Source organism: Leptidea sinapis, chromosome Z (genome assembly GCF_905404315.1).
Source record: "Leptidea sinapis chromosome Z, ilLepSina1.1, whole genome shotgun sequence".
NCBI lineage: Eukaryota > Metazoa > Arthropoda > Insecta > Lepidoptera > Pieridae > Leptidea > Leptidea sinapis.
The window spans coordinates 23406501-23419852 of record NC_066312.1 but is presented as its reverse complement, the minus strand read 5'-3'; the positions used below and the strand labels follow the sequence as shown (position 1 = coordinate 23419852).

The 13352-nt window shown below is 36.8% G+C and overlaps 1 protein-coding gene across 4 annotated transcripts in view; it reads left to right on the top strand.

Annotated features, from left to right (window-relative positions):
• The window catches only part of LOC126978704 (insulin-like growth factor 2 mRNA-binding protein 1), an 89888-nt gene that overhangs the window by 13584 nt on the left and 62952 nt on the right, over positions 1–13352 (top strand). The window contains exon 1 of one of the 4 annotated variants that reach the window (XM_050827726.1): positions 8223–8472. The exons of the other annotated variants lie outside the window; for them this stretch is intronic. Coding sequence (XP_050683683.1) covers positions 8414–8472 — 59 coding nt within the window. The 5' untranslated portion in view covers positions 8223–8413. Of the gene's footprint in view, positions 1–8222; positions 8473–13352 lie in introns of those variants that run through there. 4 annotated transcript variants of the gene reach the window in all.

The following is a 13352-nucleotide window of genomic DNA, read 5'->3' as shown; positions in this document are numbered from 1 at the left end:
GGGCCGTTTGCCAAGTGTTTGGCAGCGCAAGCAACCTGTTGATATTACCAAGCAAAGTTCTTTAGTTTGAAGCTTCAATTCGTAGGATTATTATCAAGGTAGGAGTATTACAAATTAACTTGTTAAATTAGTAGTCGTAATTTTTGTCAACCAGCGCCAATTAATGTAAGTTTCAGCAGAGAAGCGAGCCATTATGTCTAGGTGCAACGATTTTAACTATAGAGATTTTGAATAAACTAATTTTAATAGCAATCAATGTTTTGAATCTTGTATAAAACCTTATTATACAGTAAATAACTCTCAATGCTATTGATTTTTCAAGGATCCTGGGGGTGGGGTATAGAAGTATCTAGGGTAGGCATTTACCACCCTTGCCTTCCTCCCCCTAGCTTCGCAGAAGTTTTAGTATTATTGTGATTATACTCAACATTCGCAGGAAAATTTAAGGTAATTTTTCACAATATTAAGTTTTGATTAGAATATGGCGGTAAAGGTCGTGAATAATCGATCCACTTAGCTTCTAAGCTTCTAGAAGCTTCGCGTATTACAGTGTTGTTGCAAGTAATTTGACAAGCGACTTTAAAGTGCCGCATCTATAGTAATGAACCCCTATTTCTCCTGGTCACGCTATTACTTGAGAACGACTTTACCGACTTCATTCACCTTTTTTTAAAAAAAATAGGAAAATTGGGCAATTAAAAAATTGGAACACTTTACGACTACATTTACCCCAGCGTTATTTGAAATAACTGTCTGTTGTTACTGCCAAGTAATAGACAGATTGCACACCGCCATATTTTGTTCACAACGTCTGTCGGGTCAGCTAATATTTCATATTATCTAATCAGAGGATATTATTTGTTGTCACCGATAAGTTGGACAGTAGACAACTCGAGTTTGATTTCTTAAGCTGCAACACTTAATTTTTTTACGGAAAATTAGGACAAACAATCGTATGGGGTAACTTGTAGTTAAATGATCACCGCTGCCAACATTCTCTTGCTTCACCAGAGGAATTATAGGAGACTTGCCGGCCTTTATGGAAGTATGTTGTACGCGCTTTTATAACTCCCCGCTGAGAAAATTGAAACTCTTCAAAAGTTCAGGAAGTTATTGGTTTTACCCCGGATTCGAAAATCAGACCCGTAAGAAATCTCAAAAAAAAACTACCATTTTTTTTTTAATGTGGTATTTTTGGAATTACTTTTAAACGACTTTATTTATTTATTTAAAACATCACAAAATCCACAGAACTTAAAATAGGTTATAATAATACTATTTTGTAGGACTTACATCTAATAATGATTTTCAATATTTATAAAAAGATATATACTTTACCGGTTAATTCCAAGAAACGCACGTCGATCGCAACTAAGCCGGTCAAAATCGATTGATTTGTTCATATGTTGTTATCGTTGACGAAAGAAAACCGAAAAAAGTGTTTTTTCGTAATACTTCGAAATTCAGAGTTCGGTCAATTGAAACTCAAAGATTCTTTATAAGGCTCATAAAACTGCGTCGAATGCAAAACGCGTGAAAATCGGTTCTTTCAAAAGCTATTGCCACTTGTAAATTCAAAAAATAGTGTTTTATTAAATCATATCACATAACCCTTTGTTAATAATTACTAAATGAAGTCAAATCTGCAAATTTGTTCGCAAAATATGCTATTTAGTAAAATATAACTTTTTAACTTTAATAAAATAACTTAACTTCCTTTTGAAATAATAGAAAATTTTCAAAAGCTAGAAAATTATTGGTTTGACCCCGTTTTTCAAAAATCTAGTTTTCATCAGATATCGACGTTTTAAGGTCCTAGATTATGTGTGTGTGTGTGTGTTGCCATTAAAAAAGAGCTTGACAAATCTGATTTTTTTAATACAATTTGGACCGGTAGATTTTGAGAAATCTCAAAACAAAAAAAACTTCTTAATGTAGTTTTGGAATAGTTTTAAAACGGCATTACCGATTTACTGATAACTGCGCGAAAATCGGTTTATTCATTCAAAAGTAATTGCGGTTCAAAAAAATTATAAAATAGGGTTTTATTTAACTTTAACCAGACTTGAGTTTCAAGAGCTCAAAATAGACAGTCGAAGCTCGAAGAACTCAAAAATATATTTATGTTCCTTGAAAACCGTATGTGGAGGAACGCCACACATTCAGATGGTGGTGATGATATCCTAATTTGTGGCACGTCGTGCGAATGTGGATTTCAGCTACAGGACTGAGGTGAATAAATGCGGTAGAAGACACATGCAATAAAGCGACATCACTATGCAACGCCAGGTGATCGAGGTGTTCACAGAGCTCTGGGTCCCTAATAATTCAAGCAGTTCTGCGTTGCACGCGGTCAAATGATTCGATCTGATGCTGGGGTGCGCCAGACCAGAGATGGCACTCCATATGCGGCCGGACCTGCGCTTTGTAAGCGCTAGAAAGTGGGCAAGCATGGAGTATTACCGTGCTCTTTGGCTTTGCCCTCCAGATGACCGTGAAATTGGTATTCACTCGAGGCTTCTAGAACCAGTAGTCCGATAGGAGGCGAGGATTTATGGGATGTGTTATCGAAAAGTGGCGATACGACGACAGATGACAGTACTGGTGATATTCATATATTGTGGCATTAATCGTGTCGAATCCTACTCTTAGTTAAATCGTATTCGATGTCGAAACGATGATTGAACGAACGAAACATTATTCGATATTATTGGTCCTAACCCCTACTCTTACTTGAAAAATCAGAGATGAATATTCGAATTTCACAAATAAGCAAACGATAATCACTTATACGATAATCTCAACGACACCTTCTAGGCTGTTGCTATTATCTGTAGTATCTGTAAGTTGTAGCTGTGCAAAAACACACATGAAAATTGTGATTGTGAAGACAAATTATTGAGTCTTTTGGTGTATATTAAATAAATAAACATACGCCTTTAAAACTTGTTTTAAATCTAAGTTGAAGTTATAAGCATTGTTAGGACTAAGATGGTTACCACCCGTCTGTATTAATCCGGACTCTAGTCTGGATCACTAACTAGTCCTGATTTTATTATTAATTAGATGGAATATAATAATAAAACAACATATGTCAAATAAATTTTCATTCTTTACGAGAAATAAAATCTACACGAGATCAAAACAAAAGTCCGGACACAAAAAATCAAAGTGTACCTAACAAAAATGGTAAATGATGACATCGCGAAACGAAGTTATATTTGCCATACAATATACATACTTATTCTTATACATCACACAATTATTTCAATAATATTTATTATTTACTATAATTAACAACATATAATTATTAATTTCAACAAATAAGCATTATTTTAATTACATATTCAACAGGATATTTTTAAAGCAAAGTAATTAAAGTAATTTTATTGATCGTTAATGCGTAGAAAGTTATTTTAAATGGTCATATTATATTCATTACATAATTTTTGAATATTTACATTTTGTGTAAATAATGTAAATTGGTGGGGCAAAGTCTGTCATGGTCCTTTACGCCTAATCTTTGTTAATTATTGTTTTGACTTTTGACACTTAACAGTGACATAGCACAGATCATATTTAGTTTTTCAACGTTTGCACATAATTCATTCACTCTGATATCGTAAAAAAATCAAAATATTAGTCTATGGTTACGATAAACGACAATGCAACAACAATTTGTTAGAGTAGGGTAGTTGTGATATGTTCGGAGTATTATCGTATCGTTCCGAATGGATCGTTGTCGATTTTGCGAGTAGACCTCCAGATCCCTCTCGGGAAATCGTCGACCAGTGCCGGATGAAACTTGTCTTCTAATCAAATTCTCCCTTGAGAAGGTCGTGGAAATAGCCTAGTACATGTGTGTCGAAATGAGTAGCAAAATAATTAAGAGCAGTTCGGGAATCATTTCAAATATTGAAACGTATACGCATATTATCATTTACTTAATTATTCATTTCATTGATTTTTGGAACGAAGTTCCTTACGGCAGGCTTGGAGAAGATAGGGATTTTGCTGCGCGACCGAACTGAAAAAAATGTGATAGTAAAACCGTAAGAAAAAATCCGTGGAAAAAAGTGCGTGGAATAAAACCGTTAAATGAGACGTACGCAGGCGTGACAGTCGCATACACAAGCGAGTAGAATTTGTGTCGATTCTACATTAGCCGAAGGAACTTCGTTCCTACCTGGTGTCCCACGACACCACATCATTTTAGTATTATTTATTCTTTATTGGTTACCGAATAGTCCATAATAATCTTAATATTAATCAATAAGTGAAGAAGAGGCAAGAGACAAAGGGACTAGGAAGTAGGAATAGCTACAAGAAGTTTCTAGGTGTTTAGTCTCTAATTATTTATAATATCTAACTGCCTAAAAGACATATAACTTCAAAGAGAATATGAATAAATTTGTGCAGGTCTCGGCAAACATTTTTGAAGTGATTATTAAAACAGCACCTTATAAGCGGGCAGATAAAGTACATATTTCCTTAAAAGGTCTGAGTTAGTGACCCTTCTGCACTAGATAGTACTTTATATTCTGTGGCCATGCCTTCGAAGGAATTAATAAAGCTAGAGCGAGAGTAACTGATGAAGCCACACAAGCTTGAGACTTGATTGAAGTGATCTGGAAGACCTCTTAAACTAAACTACTTATATAAAACAAGTTATACATATAAGAATGCTCAGAGCGCATATTTAATAGTGATCAAAGTGGCTTCTCTGTGTCCTAAAACCGGAAAGATCTTAGCGCCGAGCATGAAGGGATACCGAAATTTGTACAAGGTCAAGCGGGAAATGAATAGGATAAGATTATCGTTCTGTTCACTTTCAATGCCAATCGTCCAATGTCCACCACTGGCCGTTGTATTTTGTATTTATTTATGGGTACAAGTAAGTACTATATTATGTTTTTCTACAAACCATATTTCAGACGAACTTACATAATATTGCATGTAGACAACATTTTTTAGACCTCACTGATGTGGTCAATCCAGCTAACTGTTCGGTAACCGGCTCAATGACCTTACCACTTACCTCAACACGAATAAAGGGTTGTATTGCAATACTTACAAAGACCCGATTTAAAAATATTTATTTTAGCTCTAGAAAATCAATAATGTATTATATTAAGTATTTTTATAAAAAAATATTTATTGTCAATAATAGTTAGCTAATTTTTAATTGATGTAAGGCAGACGAGAGCGGGTTGGGGGCGGCGCGGTGCGGGTCGGGGCGGGGCCGTTCGCGGCGTGGTCACGGGCCACGTGCAGTTGTCAGCGTTGCCTGGCGACGCGGCGCGCCGGCCGGGTCGGGTTGGCCCGAGGTGGCGGGACGAAGAGGGGGCGCCCCGCGCACTACTGTGCTTGCAAGTAGCCACGTCTCAAAATCTCCCCAATTTTTACCCTCATTTTATATGAGGTTTTTTGAGTGATAGTGTCACCTTATGAACTTTGGGGCATTACTGAATTGAGTCGGCATAACCAGTCTTCCCTTTAAAATCGAAGTGAAATAGCGGCTCAGTCGCTGTGGTTTGTTCGTTTGTGTCGTTTGGTCTGTCTGCTGTCCTAAGAAGCCTCTGGAAGTGGTAAAACCGTGCTAGCTCAAGACTCACAGATCAAGAGGCTCAAACAATCAAGTCATGGTGGATTTGAATTTGAATTATGCGATCTCTGGCTGCGCGAAGACTGCGAGGTCCATCCGTGAATCTACGCGTCCTTGTGTAGATCTCTTTGCTGTATGTGTTACCCGACTCGATATGCTACTGACGGAGGCTCACTGGCTCCTTGAGCATGTCCAATTGGGTACTGATACTGTGTCAGAGCAGATCCCTACGGCAGAGATCATGATTCCTGGCGATTTTAACGCCCACCACGATGAATGGCTCAGTTCACGAATATTATGATCCAATCATGCGGTGAGACGCTTTAGCGTAAAGTCTGACACAACTAATTATTGTGCCAGCTCTAATTCATGTGAATGTTTACACACTTCTGTTGGGATTTAATTGGGATTTCTGTTAATCTCACATCTTGAATAGCAGTCAAGTCCTGGTTTCCGTGGACCCTCCTTTCGGATCGTCAGACTAATCCATTGCCCTGTGTCTATCACGCGCCTGCCCGAGCTGCCTTCCTGCCTTTTTGGCTAAGGTGAGCATCAAGTTTGTTATTAATAGGGCATGCCTTGTACTTAAAACCAATAAAGTCTGGTCTTCCGCAAGGATGCATTCGATCCAACAATTTGTGACTGAAATCATGACTATACAAAGTCTCAATATGGGGCCGACCTAACCTAAACCAGCTCAATCTTAGTAAGATACACGTCTGTCTCCTTTCGTCGCATCTTCTCGATATGAGAACTCCCGCTATTTTTTCCACACCGTGAACCTATTGGCATGCTTGAGGTCGCAATATATTGATATTATCGAGGTTCAGTTCCGTTGTCACTATTAAAAGGAGCCCAGAATAACCACTAAAAGGCTTTGGAGTGCTTAGTAATGTAGACAGTACTTCACTTTAAGACGGTTCACGCTTCGGTGCGGGGGGTTTTCCTATTTTATTTATTTTAACAGGGACAATCAACGAAATAGCAACAAATAAGTACTTATCATACAAGAAAACTTTCACCTAAATACAAGATAGGCGATGTGATGTGATGATGGCGATTCTTAAAACTAGCTTTAGTAAATGCAATATTATAAGAGAAAATAAAAAGGCATTTTAATATTTTTTAAATAATTTAAACTAATTTAGGAATTTATATAAACTAGATATGCATTTATAAATAAATGATGATATAAGAAATTACCAGCCTCTTCTTCAGGCTTAGCGCATTTGACATTCATCATCTTCATCATTCAAGTCATCTCTGATTGTCTGGATTCGTTGGCGTTGCGTAGAAACGTGGTCTATATATTATTTGTATGTTCTACATATATCGTACGAGAAGTGCTCAGAGATGTTCAGATGAGTACCAGTAGCTGATACTACTGGTCATTTCGTCGGCATATAAAATTGTTTCAATCCATACACCCCCATGTTTCACGAGAAAATGTTAGCCTTACCCAGTTACTTTGTCGAATTATCTATCGTCTGCTGTATTCCCGAACAGATACGTCTTAAGTTTCATAGGTATCAACGTTTACTAACGTGTCTATACCTAGCCGTGCTCCAGTCGCTGTGCAAAAATGAATGCAATGAATAATTAGCTGTAGATTTCTTTCTATCGCTATTACACATAAACCTTGTTGTTTTGTCACTTGTTTCGAGAATATATATAATAATACAGTTAGACAAGGGGAGTGCTTTTTAATTACTTAAAACAGGAACTTCTAATCTAGTCTAGTTAATTAGATCTACATTATATAAAATGCAGGCAAATTTTTTACATACATTTATATTCACAAAATAAATCTATCCATAACAATCATTCTATAAACTATCGTTTTTACGTAAAAAATACGAAACAATTTTAAGACAAATCGGGTAATTTTCCATACCGGTTCGGGTAATATATTGTTTAACTACCGGCAATACTTGACCCGAAAAGTATAATTATTTGTCCTATGGACTTGCATCCCGTGCCACTAAATAAATTTAAAAAAAGCATAATTATTTTAGGGTAGTTTGATATTATCCCGCTGGACGAAAGTTCCCTTAAGGAAATACAGTTCAATAACATATTATATAAATCAAAAGTACAACACATTTAGATAGATCTAATCTAGCCTAAATTATCTAGGCTAATAAGAGAGTTTCCTGTTCTAAGTAATTAAAAAGTACTCCGCTACGTGAAGGTTGACTTAAAAACCTGATTCTCGAAAAAAACAACGGAACAAATAATTATCGTTTGTGTATTATATCGACGGAACAAATCTTGAGCTAATTATTCATCGCCTTCATGTTTCCCCAGCGATGGGGCACCGCTAGATATAGACAATAGACACACATGTCATATTTTACATTACCTTTTGTTTGCTGTAGATTACAGCTAAATATGCGAAGGAATTAATATTTTAAATTACTTCCTTTAGAGGTCTTAGTATTCATTGCAATTTAAAATGCATATTATTGTATTATATTGTAGCATGTATTTAAAACAAATATAAGTAGTATGCGTTTAAAATTGTTTAGTACACTTCCAAGTTCCAAGTGCAGACCGTTGGCTTGAGTTTGGCAACACTCCCGCGTCCCCCAACGCATTACGCCACTCGATGCTGTTTGTGGCCCGTTGAAATTGAACGTTGTGACTAGTGAGTACGAGACCGGAGTCGAGTAGTCACGTCGAGTAATCGTAGCGAGCTGCCTGATTTTTGCGCTTTCCACGTTCCATTAGCGCCAATCGCCGCCGATTTCTACTACAAACTCTCGGGTGTCGACAGTCCACTAGTTTTGTACTGAACCCCAGCCAATCATGGACGGTGAGGGGTCCCAGGGGGCTTCCGGAGATTCCTCTCCTCCCTACGACGACAGGTGAGCACTTTCAATCATAACTCATAAAATACTACGTGTTTCTGAGAGATGATGATAGATTCCGTAATCGTTACACATAAAATATTACCACAAACGTATTATTATTACTTTATGCAAGTCTAGGCGTTATCGAGAATTCTGTTTAATAGTACGTTCACTAGTTTGTTTAAAAATAGGCTAGCGAGTAGTTTAGTGCCTTTTACAATGTCGATTAACGGTGAATGCACTGCCGCGGCCGTCTAGATTAGAAGTTGATGTATAGGTACCTACATAATATATTGCGATATTTCTGATGACTCATATTTTAAGAATGTCTGCAAGCCGGTAAATAGCTATTTGTAAGGACTTTGTGCCATGTGCCACATACGTTGGTTTATTTCTTGGACTTTTCCTTATCAAACAAGTTTTGTTTTTCAAGTTGTTGGTAGATCTGATTCTGAGTTAACTGGTAAGAGCGTTTAGGGAATCAATATTAAGGTTGCATTATCAGTTATTTATTACAAACTTACTAGATGATCTAACTTTATACCCAACCTGTCTTAAAGTTAAGTTCATTAAATAAACACAGATACCTACTTTTTACAAACAGTTTTAGTAGAATATATTTTGTTGTCGCTGAGAACACAAGAATGCACAGGTAGAAATATCTTACTCCTCTTATATCCCTTTTGTTCTTGGGAACCCAAAAGGGATTTATTTCAGTTTGAATTTAACTAGGTACTATAACTTGTTTTCGAACCAGGTAGTACTAGGTAGGTTAGAGGTCGCTTTAAGTTTCAAAATTCAATATAGAAGAGTCACTCTGTCAGGCTGTCAGCACGAACTAACATTTTGTACCACTGGACACTGGTACTGCCCTACTAAATAGTTAAATAGTAGGTAAGACACAGAAAACCGTTGTGAAATAGCGGCTAAGTGCCGGTACGTTTCGCTTAGGTCAGTACTGTGTCTCAGTAGCACCATAGGTACTAATTAAAGTGAATGATTTAATATTTTTACGCACTAATAATGACTATGTTTTACGCACGTATCTCAGAATGTTATCAGCGCAATTTTCCTGTAAACATATTTTGATACATTTACACCTGTGTAGGATATTATACCTATATACAATATATATACCGTATCTAACTCTTGATTCAGATAAAACTTACTAGCTGCTGTACTGCAACGACGTACCTTTGTATTTGATTTCTAAATATATAGAGATATCCACCTACCTACATAATATTATAACAAAATTGTAATCGTGACGTATCTATGTATTAATTAAATCCTTTTTGTTGAAAAATTAACAATATTTAGTCACTAATGTAACTAGGCAATAAACAATTGTTAAAACCCTCTTTATTTGCCGGTTTGTCTGTGCCTTTGTGCACCTTAATCTACTCGCTTACCTTAATCATTCAACCCAATTAATTAATGCTATACCTAGTAGTTGATGTATTGTGAAGCTACCCGTCGTATTTAGTGTAACTTACGTTGCAATCGGTGTAGAAAGAATAAACTGATTGAAACATTATCTACGCAACAATACATACGTATGTACCTACAACTGTTTGGCAACCAAGCAAAACTTTTGTCTTATGACCTATTGCTACCGCAGAAGCTGGCACGCTTAGTTTATCTTGTAAGTTAACTGGAACGCGAGCGGGGGCGCAGATGTAAGACGTAGCTGCTGCGCGTACGATGTATACAGCTTTCATTATTTTCTTGTTTTATTTATGAAATAATATTAGATCGTGGTGAGCACCTTGAATCACCAGCTCTCCTGACTTTGCCACATCTATAGGTTCACTGGTTGATCAATGACCGGCAGTGTTATTTTTGCCGTGGTCGATCGTCCTGCAATCCACCAGTATACAGAGCTGATTAATAGCGGACATCGAAAACGAGGGAGAAGGCCTCACTTATCAGGCCTTAAAGCACGTCGATTAATTCGCGTTATCCTCATTAAAATTTGTCGTATCATCGCCCGTGCGAATTGTAATTCCGGGGTCTGTAATGGGCAGTCCTATTTAAAGAAACTGCGGGCTATCAATAGATTTACCAGTGGGAGGCTCCTTTTTGCACAGGAAGCAGGCACCGCAACGGCGCCTATTTCTTCCGTGAAGCAGTAATGTGTAAACATTACTGTTTCGGTCTGAAGGGCGCCATAGCTAGTAAAATTACTGGGCAAACCAGACCTAACATCTTATGTCTCAAGGTGACGATCGCAATTGTAGTAGGGCGTATCAGTTACCATCAGCTGAACGTCATGCTCGGCTCGTCCCATATTTTCTTTAAGAAAAAACAGGAAATAGTTTGTCTGTTCTCCTTATCTTTCTAATTACTTGATAATAGGTATTATGAACGTTATCTCTGGTCTGGTGCACCCTAGTATCCGCACCTAATCATCCAGTATACTGAAAGGTTCGGTGTTGCATTGAGATGTCTTTTGATAGTGTGTGCCTTTTACGTCGTCGTTTTGTATTTAAATTCAATAAATAACGTTATATATATTTATTATAAATAAGTAGTATGAGAATCTGGTTAGAACGCAATGCATCCACCGTGCTGGAGCAGATATAATAGCACGTTGGGTTTGGATCCGTAGGCTTACAATTTGTATTAGCTTGTCTTACACTTCGACACGTCGTTATTTGTGGAGTGTTGTATAGGTGGTAAATTATATGGTTGTTAGAATTACTAAATTAGGGAGGGGTGCCATTGTCGGTTAGCGGCCCGGCTGGCCACTACGAAGTTACAAACCGCGGCAGCCGATGTGTCGGGCGACCGTTATGAAATCTGTGGTGATACTTAAATTATTACAAACTAGCCGGCCGACAGTAGTTTTTACTGTTCTTTTAAAAAAAACTTGCGGGCGGAAGTTTGTAAAATCCGTTCTTAGCTGACGTCTACTCGGCAAAATGTTTTTTTTTATTTTATGAAAATATGGGTCGAGACGAGCAGGACGTTCAGCTGATGGTAATGTATACGCCCTGCCCATTACAATGCGGTGCCGTTCAGGATCTTGAAAAATCGAAAAAAATTCTGAGCGGCACTACAATTATTGCGCTTGTCACCAAGTCTAGTTTGGCCAGTAATTTCACTAGCTACGGCGCCCTTCAGACCGATGCCGTTTACAGTAATGTGTGTAAACATAGAAATAGGCGCCGTTGTGGTAGTCATAATCTAGCAAGTATAATGTGCAAAGGAGCCTCCCACTGGTACTAGAGATACCGTGATGAGTCAAAACATGGTGGAAATCTCTTTTATACATTTAAATATATATTTGGTTCGTATAGTATATACACCCGATTTTGTGTCCGGCAACATTATTTTATCTGCGCAAAAAATTACTTTAATGATAACAAAAAAAATCGTCATTGCGGTTTGTTCCTCAGTACGCTGTCGGTGGGGTTAAGTAAATCTGTGTATCTAAAATAATATATTTAATAAGGAATTACGGGGAGGTTTTAGGATTTCAATTCAATAGGGTTGTCTGCGGAAAATCTATTGAATTCCGATTGACGTTTTACATTAGAAAAACCCACGAAATACATTTTTCAATTTAGAAAATTTGATATTCAATATTTTCATCTATTAAATGAATCTGTATAATCGAATCCTACCATCCAGGGTTAATCAAATCAGCCAGCGATTGATGAAGATAGATACCACTATACCTCTGGTGTTGCATTTTTTATTAAATTAAAAACAAAACTCTGCCCCCCTATTCAAAAACCATGTACAAATAATACAGTAGGAGTAGTTAGGTCATCTATTGTCAGAAAGGGGCACAACGGGTTGATAAATTGTTAATTGGATTCAAATTTCGAACTTTATAACATAGTGTGGAAACCTGGCGTGCTTTTAGCAAAGCAACAGTTCGTTTATTAGTTAGGGAATAAATTGATATCCGTTCAGAGGCTGATAGCACTGGCACACTGTGACTGCTAGCTTGGAACTTTTAACGAGCAACCAACCATAGTTAGAAGTTTTAGTTCATGTTGATTCTGTATATAATAAAGGGCGGTAATAATTTGATCAAGCGAGGAAGTCTATTGTTGAACGTTAGCTGAAAGTAATAAATTAGAAAATAAATAGACAAAATTTTGAGTTCTTGCATATTGTCCTTTTCATTCTTTCCAAATTTTACAATTTTTTATAGACTTGAGTTAAATTATTATGCCTCACCAAAAATCTAAATGAGAAAAGTTTAATATGTGTACTCTTCTTCGAAATCTTTACTGACCTCTACCATATACCACTGGACTGGCGGCTATCAGAGCTTTTGTGCCTGTTTGATATCCGCCTTGCGGATGTTTTTTTCGTCATGCCAACAAAAACTTATACTTACAACCTAAAATTATAGAAGTACGAGCTAAGCCCGCGACTTCGCACTTGTTAGATTCATATCACACACTCGGATCTCTTCATGTAACCCTTTATTAATTTCTGTAGCTCTCACGTATTTCAAACACTTCACTACTATATCGGTTTAGTATTTGAGGTGCTAAAGATTAACAAATAAACTTATATCCGCATGTGTAATCTATATTTAAATAAAATGAGCTTTTCATTTGTGCGCAATAAAGCTACCGGATAGATTTCAATTAAATTTTCTAAGTATTATTCCTTGGCCCTTATTTAAAAAAAAATGCGATATCTTCATTTAATATAAAGTTTTAAGAATAAACGATTTTTATAAGCACTACATGCTCAGTCATGTCTGTGATCACGGACTAAGTTAAAAATGAGTATTCAAAATAATATTTACGTCTATTGCAAACAGTGGCGTTTTGTGGTCGTAAGTCAAATGTGACTGGTGTAGGTAACACAATCAAATTTATATTTCATAAAAAGCTTATTCAGAGCAGATATCTTTGGGGCGCCTA